The sequence below is a fragment of the Apodemus sylvaticus genome, chromosome 1 (genome assembly GCF_947179515.1).
Source record: "Apodemus sylvaticus chromosome 1, mApoSyl1.1, whole genome shotgun sequence".
NCBI classification, from domain to species: domain Eukaryota; kingdom Metazoa; phylum Chordata; class Mammalia; order Rodentia; family Muridae; genus Apodemus; species Apodemus sylvaticus.
This window is the reverse complement of record NC_067472.1, coordinates 171,765,512-171,781,372: the sequence shown is the minus strand read 5'-3', so window position 1 is coordinate 171,781,372 and position 15,861 is coordinate 171,765,512. Positions and strand designations below refer to the sequence as shown.

Below are 15,861 nucleotides of genomic sequence, written 5' to 3'. Positions count from 1 at the left end.
GGCGTAGGCAGACCTCTGGCAGTTTGCACCCCCAAAGATCTAAAGCTCGGTGTGATACAGTACCAAGGGACGCTTTTCTGCCCTGGCAGGCAGCGAATATGGCTGCGGGGATTCCCTCCCTCTGCTGCTCTCCAGGCAGGACACAGGCTCCATGCCCGGCGGTCTGGCAGTTGAAGCACCTATATGCTCAGTTCCTGGGCGCAAGCAGATCTCTGGAGGTTTTCACCCCCAGAGATCTAAAGCTTGGGTGCTACAGTACCTAGTGACACTCTTCTGCCCCAGCAGGCATATGCCCATATGCCTACGGTCAAGCATGCCAAGTACCTCCTGTTCTTGGTGGACACCTTCTTGGGGTGAGTAGAAGCCTTTCCCACCACTAACAAAAGGGCTCAGACAATCTCTGATCTCCTCCAAGAGATCATACCCGATTTGGTGTTCCAGCCTCCCTTCAGTCAGACAATGGTCCTGAATTTACTTCCCAGATCTCTCACAGTCTATCTAAGGCCTTAAACATCCCTTGGCATTTTCACATTCCCTACCATCCTCAATCTTCAGGTAAGGTAGAAGGAACTAACCGCTCTTTAAAAACCACTCTTGCTAACTGGTCACAGGAACTTCACCTTGACGGGGTAAAACTCCTACCTCTGGCTCTTTTCAGGCTACGAGCTCTCCCCAAGGGTGACCTCTTCTGATCTCACCCTTTGAACTTAAGTATGGATGTCCAGTTTTAACTCCTGGTCTTTCACCTAAATGTTCTCCCCTCCCAGACCACCTACTCACCCCACTGCTTTGCCACCTTTGCTCTCTCCTATGAGACTTTGCTGACCACCATCTACCGCAGTCACAGACTGTCTCCTGTCCACTACCTGTCAACATTGGAGACCAAGTCCTCTTATCCCCTCCAGATCATCGGCCCTTACCCCTCTCTCCCAAATGGCCCTTTTAAGGTGATTCTCATGACCCCTATAGCGGCTAAACTCGAAGGATTCTCTCATTGGGTCCACCTGTCTCACCTCAAACCTTTCATCCCTCCACCTACAAATGACTCTTCTTCATACATGTCAGCCCTAACAGGACCATACTCTATTAAGCTCCAGGGGACATTGAGACCATCCACCTTGTCCCCAATTCCAGAACGTGAGACTCAACTCTGGCAGCTGAGCTCAACCTCATTGGATTAGACATGGGTTTCTTCTCCTACCCTGCTGTTCTACGTTCCCATCCAGGGCAGTCCTTACATCTGGAGATTCAAGGTTCAAGAAATCACCACGGATAACAAACAGTCTTTCCAAATAGGGTCAAGAAACTGCTCCATAGACAGATGCCAGGAACCGCTCCAAATCACGATCATCCCTGTATGTGTTATCCCATCTAAGTATTATGATCTCTATACTTGCTTTCTCTTTGACCAGACAAAAGATTATTGTAAAAAACGACCAGAGGAATATGGGGGCTGCCCATGTTGGTATTGTCAGATACATATGCTAGGATCACTGGTCAATCATTTCTTCTATCAACACCACAAGACACTTTTCTACATACAAGACCCCTGGGATTCCAGGTGGGTGACAGGAGTTGTTGGAGCTCTATCGTAAAAACCAGCCCAGTTCCCCAGTAAGTAACATCCATATTCAGAGAAAATATATCTCAATTGCCCAACCACTAGATACTGGAAAAGTAGGGGAGATAATTAAACACTCCTCTGAGGTCCTTGATTCTTTGACAGCACCCTCATAAATGGCACTAACTCGTCATTTCGCCTGTTGCTTCAAACCTTAACCTCAGCATACCAGCTCCTTAATGTCACCAGGCCTGGTCACTTTAAGGATTGTTGCTTATGTGTACCCCCGGGAATAGACTCAAAACTGTTACAGGTTCTCCAGTGATACTGCCAAATAACGTTACTTCACCTTTTGTTAGCTGTCCTGACTCTGATGTCACCATGACTCTGTACCTTACCTCTGTCCCTCTCTTTGGCATGGCAAACCATTTTAAGACCTCTGGGACAGTTTCTGTAGGAGCACTAAGTTCCCTAGACTATACTAAAACCATAAGCTTTGATATATCATCTCTACCACAATGCCCTGCAATCCAGAACGTCAATTCTTTGTGGCACCCAGGTATACCATCGCCTCCCTGCCAGCTGGTCAGGAGTTTGCACATTGGTGCTCCTTTTCCCTGAGCTGGGAGTAATCCAGGGAAATAAGCCCCTGCCAATCCCAGCTGTAGATATAGCTGCTTGACACGAGAGGGCAGTTCAGATCGTGCCACTCTTGGTCGCTACAGGAATAGCCATAGGTGTTGGTACTGGTGTGGCAGGAATAACGACTTCTCTGGCCCAATACAATACATTCACTTCCCAGTTTAAAAGCGATCTCCAGGGAATGACTGAAACTGTGCTTACTGTCCAGAAGCAGATCGATTCTTTGGCAGCCGTGGTGCTTCAGAACCGATGGGGCCTAGATGTCCTGACAGCTGAAGAAGGTGGTCTTTGCTTGTTTCTTCAAGAAGAATGCTGTTTCTATGCCAACCAATCCGGGATAGTGAGAAACAAACTCCAGGAGGTTCAGTCAGACATAAAGAACTTCAGAGATCGTGAGACCTCCAGCTCTGACATTTTCAGAAACGCTATATGGAAGTGGATACTCCCTTTTGTAACGCCTTTTCTAGTCATTTTCCTGGTGTTAATGTTTGCTCCCTGCCCCATTAATCTTGTTTCTGCATTCCTCCAACAGCAAATACAAAAAACTTCTAACCAAACTATTAATCAGTTTCTGTTACAGAATTATCAGCCGCTGCCCACAGAAGAGCTGCTGTCTACAGAGGTACCTGATGACAACGTATACCAAGGAGACCCCGATGGTGAACATAAGCTACACCCCAAAATTGACAACGCCCCTAGAAAGTAGGAAGTAGTTTAAGAGACACGGCGCCCTCACTCCTCTTCACAATTGGGTCCCCCCTCTACTTTTCCTTTTCTTTTTAATAACAGAAATGGTGGGATGTTAGTATGGAGACCTGTGACGTCATATAGGCGACAATTAGCACAGTGCAAGTACAGGCCTACTGCCATGGCAACAGCCGCCATATACCCATAATTCAATGGCCCACTTTTATCTGTGATTTACATTATCACCCATATATAATTGGATACCGTTTCTCCGCTCTCTCTTTTTCTTCTCGTTCCGTCTTTCGACCCGCTACACTTTTCCCCATCTTAAATAAAGCCCCATGTGGAACTGTTTGTCCTGGTGTGACCTACTCATTGCAGCTCGCATCTCCACCACATCCTCCCGGCCCATGAGGCAGGCAAACAGATGACCTACATGGCATGTAGGCAGACGAACTGCATGGAAAAACCAACACATACAATATTTGAAAAGTGAAGCACAAACAGAATTTCCATAGTCCTAAGGCTCATAGTGATTTTCTGTAGTGTATGTTTGTAGTTGTATTCCAAATGAAGTTGAAAAACTAAGTGATTACAAACTTGTATGACATTCAGAAAGTCTCCTCAAAGTGGGGACTAGCAGATACCATCTAATATGTCTAGGAAAGAGAGGTACTCTGCATCTCAATATCCCTATGCTCATATGGCCTGTATCCATTATGACATATGATATACCTATTAGAAGAATAACAAATAAAGGATTCCACCTTGCATTCACAAAGATTGACATTTTGTTCCTCATAGACATGAAGTGTAGGGTACGGATTAAGGTTTTTCCACAACAACATTCTTGAATCTCATAAACTTCCTCTCTTACTAAACTTAGCAAATTTAAGACAAGTATATGAAAATCAACAGTTTTACTATGGACTATTTGCTAATTAGAAGATTTTGGACATAGTCATATGAAAGTACATGAAATGGCAGTTCTATAGTGTAGCTGTAATGGTGACATGATTCAAATAGTTATATCTGTTAAGATATACTGTCATAGAGGAATGCCTTACAAGAACATAGCAGCTGACTTGCATGGAGGTATGTGGCTTGTGAGAATTTAATAGTCAACATAAACTGTTGCTGATCTTTAAAATTTTGAGAACACATCAAATTTTCTTCAGAAGCACATTCGAATCAGGTTTCACAAAACAATTACCTTATATGTCTTCTATCACTTTGACAATATTCTTCAATATTATGGTCTTCCCAATTGTATCCTAAAATGTAGTACCAGGAAATGTATGATACATTGGAAATTAGTCAGTTAGCCATTATCTACAATGAATCTTAGAACCATGCCTGTTTCTTATACTTCCTCATTCTCATTCAAGATTACAGAGGAGCATCAATAACAAAGAAACAGCTGCCCCCCCACCCACCCACCCCCTCCCTTAATTTTAAACTCAAAGGAAAATTCAGTTTTACCTATAGCAATGAAGTTCCTGTATGTGTCAATCATCACATCTTTGTAAAGTCTGTTCTGAGATGCATCCAGCAAGGACCACTCCTCCCGAGTGAAGTGTACATGCACCTCATCATAGGTCAATGCATCCTAATGTGTACGAGAGAAAGCATGATTGTGATAACACTGTAATGAATACTTCATTGACAATATATTCATATAATTCTGGTGCTTCCAAAACTTAGCCCCTGACAGAGAAATCCTACTATAATCATGAAATCATTTTAGAAGAAATCCAAACTATGAGGTTCACCTGGAATTGCTGTGCCCTTTGAATAGCACATAGCCTAGTAAAAGAAATGCCAATTAACAGACCGAGAAAGGCAGAAATGGGGGTGCGGGGGGAGGACATATTAACACCACAGAGAAACCAATATAAAGAGTTACAAACTGACTCAGTCAGGTGGAGAAGGCGGAGTTGCCATCTTTGTCCCCAGCCAGAGGAAACAGGCAACCCCAGGTACTGAGCTAGCCCAAGTGTAAGACCTCTGGGAAGCTGTGGGCTGCAGCCTGCACCTAGGAACTGGGAGAGCAGCAGTTCCTCCCTGGGCCAGCAAGGCTCCGGTACTCAGGCGGAGAAGGCAGAGACGCCAACTTTGTCCCCAGCCAGACGAGACAGGCGACCCCAGGCACTGAGCTAGCCCGAGTGTAAGACCTCTGGGGATGCGGACAACCAAGCTGTGGGCTGCTGCCTGCGCCCAGGAACTGGGAGAACAATGGTTCGTCTGTGTGCCAGTCAGGCATGTGGCCGGTGCCCTGCGGGATCCCCGCTGCCATCTTCTCTCTCTGACAGAGCAGACGGGCAGTACCAGGTTCAGTCCACAGAGACAACCCAAGCATAACATTGCTTGGGGCAGGACACACCAGGGCTCCAACAGCACCCAAGAGGATGGCAGCACATCAGCAATCTGTGCCAGGGGAAGCCCAGACGTCCAGTGTTGTAGAAATAGCCTTATAGGCTCAAAGGAGGTTGAAGCGCCAGCCAGTGATTAGACCAATTAACACCAGTAAGAACTAGATGGCAAAAGGCAAATGTAGGAACGATACTAACAGAAATCAAGGCAATATGGCAGCATCTGAATCCAATTCTCACTTAATAGCAAGTCCTGGATATCAGAACACACCAGAAAAACAAGATTTGGATTTAAAAGCACTGGTCATGATGCTGTTACAGGAACACATGAAGGACATAAATAAATCTATTAGAGAAATTCAGGAGGAAATGTATCAAAAGATAGAAGCCCTTATAAGGGAAAGACAAAAATCATTAAAAGAAATCCAAGAGAATACAGGTCAAAAGATAGAAGCCAATAAGGAGGAAACGCAAACAATCATTTAAAGAAATACAGGAGAATCTCCAGGTCCTGCAAGAGGCAAGAGGGGCTTCCGGATGGCCAGCGGAGAGAAGTCGGTGTGCTCTGGTGAGTCCAGCGGGCCCCAGCAGGAGCCTTCAGGTGCCTGCATTGGGATCTGAACAGCCTGGGCCACAGCACTCGGTCTCCAGAAAGTGCAGGAGACCTGGTGTGCACCCGGAGGCAGTCTGGGAGCTCACAGCACAGCTTGCTCCTGTACCACAGAGCTTACGCTCCAGTCCAGAGCCTCTGGCGGTAGCCCTCAGACCTCTCCGCTTCCAGATCCAGATCAGCCTGGGCGGAAACACCACATCTCCAGGTCCTACAAGAGGCAAGAGGGGCTTTCGGGCGGCCAGCGGGGAGAAGTCGGTGTGCTCCGGTGAATCCACCGGGCCCAAGGGGGAGCCTTCAGGTGTCTGCTTCAGGATCTGAACACCCTGACTACAGGCAGTGCAGGAGGTAAGTTGTGCACCAGAGGCCACCTGGGAAGGGGCAGCTTGCACTGGTGAGTCCAGCATTGACAAGACCAACTAACACCAGTGAGAAGTAGATGGCAAAAGGCAAACGCAGGAATGTCACTAACAGAAATCAAGGCAATATGGCAGCATCTGAACCCAATTCTCCTTTACCAGCATGTCCTGGATACCCCATCCATCACACCAGTAAATCAAGATTTGGATTTAAAATCACTGGTCATGATGCTGGTACAGGAACACATGAAGGACATACTTAAAGATATTCAGGAGAAAATGGATCAAAAGTTAGAAGCCCTTGCAAGGGAAACACAAAAATCACTGAAAGAAATTCAGGAGAAGACAAAAGTCAATAAGGAGGAAACGCAAAAATCACTTAAAGAAATACAGGAGAACTTTGGTCAACAGGCTGAGGTCATGAAAGAGGAAACACAAAAATCTCCTAAAGAATTACAGGAAAACACAAACAAGCAAGTGAAGGAGCTAAGCAAAACCATCCAGGATCTAAAATCAGAAGTAAAACAACTAATAAAACTCAAAGGGAGACAACTTTGGAGATAGAAAACCTTGGAAAGAAATCAGGGGACATAGATGCAAATATCAACAACAGAATACAAGAGATAGAAGAAAGAATCTCAGATGCTGAAGATACCATAGAAACCATGGACTCAACACTTAAAGAAAATGCAAAATGCAAAAAGCTTGTAACCCAAAACATCCAGGAAATCCAGGACACAATGAGAAGGCCAAACCTAAGAATTATAGGCATAGATGAGAGTGAAGATTTACATCTTAAAGGCCCAGTAAATATCCTCAATAAAATTATGGAAGAAAACTTCCCTAACCTAAAGAGAGAGATACCCATGAATATACAAGAAGCCTACAGAACTCCAAATAGACTGGACCAGAATAGAAATACCTCCCGTCACATAATAATCAAAACCCCAAATGTACTAAACAAAGAAAGAATATTAAAGGCAGTAAGAGAAAAAGGCCAAATAACATAAAAAGGAAGACCTATCAGAATCACACCAGACTTCTCACCAGAGACTATGAAAGCTAGAAGATCCTGGGAAGATCTCATGCAGACTCTAAGAGAACACAAATGCCAGCCACAACTACTATACCCAGCAAAACTCTCAATCACCATAGATGGAGAAACTAAGATATTCCATGACAAAACCAAGTTTACCCAATATCTATCCACAAACCCAGCCCTACAAAGGATAATAGGAGGAAAACACCAATACAAGGAGGGAAACTTCACCCTGGAAAAAGCAAGATAGGAAACTTTCATCAAACCCAAAAGAAGTTAACCAATCAAATTTAAAAAATAACGTCAAAAATGACAGGAAGTAACAATCACTATTCCTTAATATCACTTAACATCAATGGACTCAATGCCCCAATAAAAAGACATAGACTAACTGACTGGATACATAAACAGGACCCTTCATTTTGCTGCTTACAGGAAACACACCTAAGGGTCAAAGACAAACACTACCTTAGAGTAAAAGGCTGGAAGACAATTTTACAAGCAAATAGTTTCAGGAAACAAGCTGGAGTAGCCATTTTAATATCAGATAAAATTGACTTTCAACCCAAAGTCATCAAAAGAGACTCTGAGGGACACTTCTTGCTGGTCAAAGGAAAAATACAACAAGAAGAACTCTTAATCCTGAACATCTATGCTCCAAATGCAAGGGCACCCTCTTTCGTACAAGAAACTTTATTAAAGCTCAAAGCACACATTGAACCTAACACAATAATTGTGGGTGACTTCAACACTGCACTTTCCTCAATGGACCGATCAGGAAAACAGAAACTAAACAGGGACACAATGAAACTAATTGAAGCTTTGGACCAATTAGATTTAACAGATATATATAGAACATTCTATCCTAAAGCAAAAGAATATACCTTTTTCTCAGCACCTCATGGTACCTTCTCCAAAATCGACCATATAATTGGTCACAAGACAGACCTCAACAAATATAAGAAGATCGAACCAATCCCATGCCTTCTATCAGATCACTATGGAGTAAAAGTTGTTTTCAATAGCAACAAAAACAACAGAAAACCCACATACACGTGGAAACTGAACAATATTCTACTCAATGATACCTTGGTCAAGGAAGAAATAAAGAAAGAAATTAAAGACTTTTTAGAACACAATGAAAATGAAGACACAACATACCCAAATCTATGGGACACAATGAAAGCAGTGCTAAGAGGAAAACTCATAGCCCTCAGTGCCTCCAAAAAGAAAATGGAGAGAGCATGCATTACCAGCTTAATGACACACCTGAAGGCCCTGGAACAAAAAGAAGCTATTTCACCCAGGAGGAGTAGAAGGCAGGAAATCATCAAACTCAGGGCCGAAATCAATCAAGTAGAAACACAGAGAACCATACAAAGAATCAACGAAACCAGGAGCTGGTTCTTTGATAAAATCAACAAGATAGATAAACCCTTAGCCAGACTGACCAAAGGGCACAGAGAAAGTATCCAAATTAACAAACTTAAAAATGAAAAGGGAGATATAACAACGTAAACTGAGGAAATCCAAAAAATCATCAGATCCTGCTATAAGAGCCTGTACTCAACACAACTGGAGAATCTGGAGGAAATTTCCTCCATGGACAATTTCCTTGACAGATACCAAATACCAAAATTAAATCAGGACCAAATAGATCATCTAAACAGTCCCATAATGCCTAAAGAAATAGAAGGAGTCATAGAAAGTCTTCCAACCAAAAAAAGCACAGGACCAGAGAGAATTCAGTGCAGAATTCTATCAGACCTTCAAAGAAGAGTTAACACCAATACTCTTCAAACTATTCCACAAAATAGAAACAGAAGGAACCCTACCCAATTCCTTCTAGGAAGCCACAATTACGCTGATACCAAAACCACACAAAGATCCAACAAAGAAAGAGAACTTCAGACCAATTTCCCTTATGAACATCGATGCAAAAATACTCAATAACATTCTTGCCAACCGAATCCAAGAACACATCAAAACGATCATCCACCATGATCAAGTAGGCTTTATCCCGGGAATGCAGGGTTGGTTCAATATGCAGAAATCCATCAATGCAATCCACTACATAAACAAACTCAAAGAAAAAAACCACATGGTCATTTCATTGGATGCTGAAAAAGCATTTGACAAAATTCAGCATCCTTTCATGCTGAAAGTCTTGGAAAGAACAGGAATTCAAGGCCCATACCTAATCATAGCAAAAGCAATATACAGCAAACCGGTAGCCAGCATCAAACTAAATGGAGAGAAACTTGAAGCAATCCCACTAAAATCAGGGACTAGACAGGGCTGCCCCTCTCTCCTTATCTTTTCAATATTGTACTTGAGGTACTAGCTCGGGCAATTCGACAACATAAGGAGGTCAAAGGGATACAAATTGGAAAGGAAGAAGTCAAACTATCATTATTTGCAGATGACATGATAGTCTACCTAAGTGACCCAAAAAACTCCACTAGAGAACTCCTACAGCTGATAAACAACTTCAGCAAAGTGGCAGGTTATAAAATCAACTCAAGCAAATCAGTGGCCTTCCTATACTCAAAGGATAAGCAGGCTGAGAAAGAAATTAGGGAAATGACCCCCTTCACAATAGCCACAAACAGTATAAAGTATCTTGGGGTGACTCTTACCAAACATGTGAAAGATCTATATGACAAGAACTTCAAGACTCTGAAGAAGGAAATGGAAGAAGACCTCAAAAAATGGGAAAACCTCCCATGCTCATGGATTGGTAAAATCAATATAGTTAAAATGGCCATTTTGCCAAAAGCAATATACAGATTCAATGCAATACCCATCAAAATCCCAACTCAATTCTTCACTGAGTTAGAAAGAGCAATTATCAAATTCATCTGGAATAACAAAAAAACCCAGGATAGCTAAAACTATTCTCAGCAACAAAAGAAATTCTGGGGGAATCAGTATCCCTGACCTCAAGCAATACTACAGAGCAATAGTGTTAAAAACTGCATGGTATTGGTACAGTGACAGGCAGGAGGATCAATGGAACAGGATTGAAGATCCAGAAATGAACCCACACACCTATGGCCACTTGATCCTCGACAAAGAGGCTGAAAACATGCAATGGAAAAAAGATAGCCTTTTCAACAAATGGTGCTGGTTCAACTGGAGGTCAGCATGCAGAAGAATGTGAATTGATCCATCCTTGTCTCCTTGTACTAAGCTCAAATCCAAATGGATCAAGAACCTCCACATAAAGCCAGACACTCTGAAGCTAATAGAAAAGGAACTGGCGAAGACCCTTGAGGACATCGGTACAGGGAGAAAGTTTCTGAACAGAACACCAACAGCGTATGCTCTAAGATCAAGAATTGACAAATGGGACCTCATAAAATTACAAAGTTTCTGTAAGGCAAAGGACACCATCAAGAGGACAAATCGGCAACCAACAAATTGGGAAAAGATCTTCACCAATCCTACATCAGATACAGGGCTAATATCCAATATATATAAAGAACTCAAGAAGTTAGACTCCAGAAAACCAAACAACCCTATTAAAAAGTAGGGTACAGAGTTAAACAAAGAATTCTCAACTAAAGAACTTCGGATGGCGGAGAAGCATCTTAAAAAATGCTCAACTTCATTAGTCATTAGGAAAATGCAAATCAAAACAACCCTGAGATTTCACCTTACACCAGTCTGAATGGCTAAGATTAAAAATTCAGGAGACAGCAAGTGTTGGAGAGGGTGTGGAGAAAGAGGAACACTCCTCTACTGCTGGTGGGGTTGCAAATTGGTACAACCACTCTGGAAATCAGTCTGGCGGTTCCCCCGAAAACTGGGCACCTCACTTCCAGAAGATCCTGCTATACCACTCCTGGGCAAATACCCAGAGGATTCCCCACCATGCAATAAGGATACATGCTCTACTATGTTCATAGCAGCCCTATTTTTAATTGCCACAAGTTGGAAAGAACCCAGGTATCCCTCAACAGAAGAGTAGATGCAAAAAATGTGGTATATATACACAATGGAGTACTATTCAGCCATTAGAAACAATGAATTCATAAAATTCTTAGGCAAATGGATGGAGCTAGAGAGCATCATACTAAGTGAGGTAACCCTGACTCAAAAGATGAATCATGGTATGCACTCACTAATTAGTGGATATTAACCTAGAAAACTGGAATACCCAAAACATAATCCACACATCAAATGAGGTACAAGAAGAAAGGAAGAGTGGCCCCCGGTTCTGGAAAGACTCAGTGAAGCAGTATTCGGCAAAACCAGACCGGGGAAGTGGGAAGGGGTAGGTGGGAGGACAGGGGGAGAGAAGGGGGCTTGCGGGACTTTCAAGGAGTGGGGGGTTAGAAAAGGGGAAATCATTTGAAATGTAAATAAAAAATATATCGAATAAAAAAAAATATTTATTAAAAAAAAAAGAAGAAGAAAGAAAACAAACCCAGGTCCTCTGCAAGAACAAATGCTCTTTTGTTTGTTTGTTTGTTTTTTGTTTGTTTTTTTGTTTTTTGTTTCATTTTTTTATTCGGTGTATTCTTTATTTACAACAAAAAATGCTCTTAATGCTAAGCCACCTTTCTATTCTCTTTCTTCAAAAGTGTTTTGAGTGAGTGTTTGCTTATACTAGGATACAGAAAGTAAATTAATTCTATTTGAGTCATTTGGCTAGTACTGAGTGTCCTGTTAATCTACTATCTTAATTTCTTTTAAACTATTACAAAGGTATTTAAGCTTATATTGCAATAAAATGACCCTCCAGTTTATCTTTTATTAAAAACTCAAAATATATAAAGACAACCAAACAAAAACATATTTTTATGATGATAATTGTGAAAACTGTGTGTAGTGGCAATTCCTGGTTGCCACCTTGACTATATCTGGAATGAACTACAGTCCAGAATTGGAAGTCTCACCTGTGATCCTAATCTGGAGGCTGGGAGATATGAATTTCTGACCTCGATCTTAGTATGGAGATCTTGAGACATAGTGGCCATGAATCCCAGAAGATTAAGACAGGGAGATCTCTGAGTTCAATGTCATCTGAAACAAAGCAAGTCCTAGGTCCAGGTGTGGTGGCACATAACTTTAATTTGGACCACACCTTCTGCTGGAGACCTACATAAAGACATTGGAAGAAAGCACTCTTTCTCCTTCACCTGCTTGCCTTGTGGGACTGAGTAACTGCTAGATCCTTTGACTTCCATTCACAGCTGCTGCTGACCATTGTTGGGAGTTGGACTGCAGACTGTAAGTCATCAATAAATTCCCTTACTATATAGAAAAAAAAAAATACAGGAGAACTTTGGTCAACAGGCTGAGATCATGAAAGAGGAAACACAAAAATCTCTTAAATAATTACAGGAAAACAGAAACAAGCAAGTGAAGGAGCTGAGCAAAACCATCCAAGATCTAAAACCAGAAGTAGAAACAACTAAGAAATCACAAAGGGAGACAACTTTGGAGATAGAAAACCTTGGGAAGAAATCAGGGGCCATCAATGCAACTATCAACAACAGAATACAAGAGATAGAAGAAAGAATCTCAGATGCTGAAGGTACCATAGAAACCATGGACTCAAAGTCAAAGAAAATGCAAAATGCAAAACGCTTGTAACCCAAAATATCCAGGACAATCCAGGAAATCCAGGACACAATGAGAAGGCCAAACCTAAGAATCATAGGAATAGATGAGAGTGAAGATTTACAACTTAAAGGGCCAGCAAATATCTTCAATAAAATTATGGGAGAAAACATTTCTAAGCTAAAAAGAGAGATGCCCATGAATATACAAGAAGCCTACAGAACTCCAAACAGACTGGACCAGAACAGAAATACCTCCCATCACATAATAATCAAAACCCGAAATATACTAAACAAAGAAAGAATATTAAAGGCAGTAAGAGAAAAGGGGCAAGTAACATATAAAGGAAGACCTGTCAGAATTAGACCAGACTTCTCACCAGAGACCATGAAAGCTAGAAGATCCTGGGCGGAGCTCATGCAGACTATAAGAGAACACAAATGCCAGTCAAAACTACTATACCCAGCAAAACTCTCAATCACCATAGATAGAGAAACCAAGATATTCCATGACAAAACCAAGTGTAACCAATATCTTTCCACAAACCCAGCCCTACAAAGGATAGTAGGAGGAAAACATCAATACAAGGAAGGAAACTTCACCCTGGAAAAAGCAAGATAGTAACCTTCGTTCATCAACCCAAAAGAAGATAAACAATCAAATATAAAAAGCAACATCAAAAATGACAGGAAGTAATAATCACTATTCCTTAATATCACTTAAAATCAATGGACTTATTCCCCAATAAAAAGACATAGACTAACAGACTGGATATGTAAACAGGACCCTATAGGAAACACACCTTAGAGTCAAACACAAACACTATCTTAGAGTAAAAGGCTGGAAGACAATTTTATAAGCAAACAGTCTCAGGAAACAAGCAGGAGTAGCAACTCTAATTTCAGATAAAATTGACTTTCAATCTAAAGTCACCAAAAGAGACACTGAGGAACACTTTCTTGCTGGTCAAAGGAAAAATACACGAAGAAGAATTCTCAATCCTAAACATCTATGCTCCAAATGTAAAAGCACCCTCATTCATAAAAGAAACTTTACTAAAGCTCAAAGTACATATTGCACCTAATGCAATAATTGTGGGTGACTTCAACACTCCACTCTCCTCAATGGACTGATCAGGAAAACAGAAACTAAACAGGGACACAGTGAAACTAATTGAAGCTTTGGACCAATTAGAGTTAACAGATTTATATATAACATTTCATCCTAAAGCAAAAGAATATACCTTTTTCTCAGCACCCCATGGGACCTTCTCAAAAATCGATCATATAATTGGTCTCAAGACAGACCTCAACAAATATAAGAAAATTGAAATAATCCCATGCCTCCTATCAGATCACTATGGAGTAAAAGTGGTCTTCAATAGCAACAAAATCAACAGAAAGCCGACATACACATGGAAACTGAACAATATTCAAGGATACTTTGGTCAAGGAAGAAATACAGAAAGAAATCAAAGACTTTCTAGAATTTAATCAAAATGAAGACACAACATACCCAAATGTATAGGATACAATGAAAGCAGTGCTAAGAGGAAAACTCATAGCCCTAAGTGCCTCCAAAAAGAAAAAGAAGAGAGCATATACTAGCAGCTTAACAAAACACCTGAAAGCCCTGGAACAAAAATAAGCTGATTAACCCAAGAGGAGTAGAAGACAGGAAATCATCAAACTCAGGGCTAAAATCAATCAAGTAGAAACTAAGAGAACCATACAAAGAATCAACAAAACCAGGACCTGGTTCTTTGAAAAAAAAAAAATCAACAAGATAGATAAACCCTTTGCCAGATTAACCAAGAGGCACAGAGACAGTATCCAGATTAACAAAATTAAAAATGAAAAGGGAGACGTAACAACAGAATCAGAGGAAATACAAAAATCATCAGATCCTACTACAAAAGCCTATACTCAACACAACTGGAGAATCTGGAGGAAATGGATAGTTTCCTGTACAGATATCAAACACCAAAATTAAATCAGGATCAAATAGATCATCTAAACAGTACCATAACCCCTAAAGAAATAAAAGGAGTCATAGAAAGTCTCCCAATCAAAAAAAGCACGGGACCAGATGGTTTTAGTGCAGAATTCTATCAGACCTTCAAAGAAGACCTAACACCAATACTCTGCAAACTTTTCCACAAAATAGAAACAGAAGGAACACTACCTAACTCATTCTACGAAGCCACAATTATGCTGATACCAAAACCATACAAAGATCCAACAAAAAAAGAGAACTTCAGGCCAATTTCCCTTATGAATGAATATCAATGCAAAAATACTAAATAAAATTCTTGCCAACCGAATCCAAGAACACATCAAAACGATCACCCACCATGATCAAGTAGGCTTCATCCCAGGGATGCAGGGATGGTTCAATATAAGGAAATCGATCAATGCAATCCACTACATAAACAAACTCAAAGTAAAAAACCACATGATCATTTCATTAGATGCTGAAAACGCATTTGACAAAATTCAGCATCCTTTCATGCTGAAAGTCTTGGAAAGAACAGGAATTCAAGACCCACACCTAAACATAGTAAAAGCAATATACAGCAAACCGGTAGCCAACATCAAACAAAATAGGGAGAAACTTGAAGCAATCCCACTAAAATCAGGGACTAGACAACGCTGCCCTCTCTCTCCATATCTTTTCAATATAGTACTTGAAGTTCTCGATAGAGCAATTAGACAACATAAGGAGGTCAAAGAGATACAAATTGGAAAGGAAGAAATCAAATTACCACTATTTGCAGATGATATGATAGTATAATTAAGTGACCCAAAAAACACCACCAGAGAACTTCTATAGCTTATAAACAACTTCAGCAAAGTGTCTGGTTATAAAATCAACTCAAGCAAATCAGTAGGCATTATATACTCAAAGGATAAACAGGCTGAGAAAGAAGTTAGGGAAATAACATCCTTCACAATAGCCACAAACAATATAAAGTATCTTGGTGTGACTCTAACCAAACATATAAAAGATCTGTATGAGAA

The 15,861-nt window shown here is 41.0% G+C and overlaps 1 protein-coding gene across 10 annotated transcripts in view; it reads right to left on the bottom strand.

Moving 5' to 3' along the window:
- LOC127670388 (zinc finger protein 431-like) overlaps positions 1-15,861 on the bottom strand; it is a 553,459-nt gene that overhangs the window by 147,456 nt on the left and 390,142 nt on the right. For 6 of the 10 annotated variants that reach the window (XM_052164763.1, XM_052164770.1, XM_052164779.1 and 3 more), the window contains 3 exons: positions 4,373-4,499; positions 4,104-4,164; positions 3,263-3,346 (listed from right to left, as the gene is read on the bottom strand). The exons of 2 other annotated variants lie outside the window; for them this stretch is intronic. In XM_052164763.1, the coding sequence (XP_052020723.1) occupies positions 3,263-3,346; positions 4,104-4,164; positions 4,373-4,499 (272 nt within the window). The remainder of the gene's footprint in view (positions 1-3,262; positions 3,347-4,103; positions 4,165-4,372; positions 4,500-15,861) is intronic. 2 more of the 10 variants (XM_052164745.1, XM_052164796.1) reach the window with 1 other exon arrangement.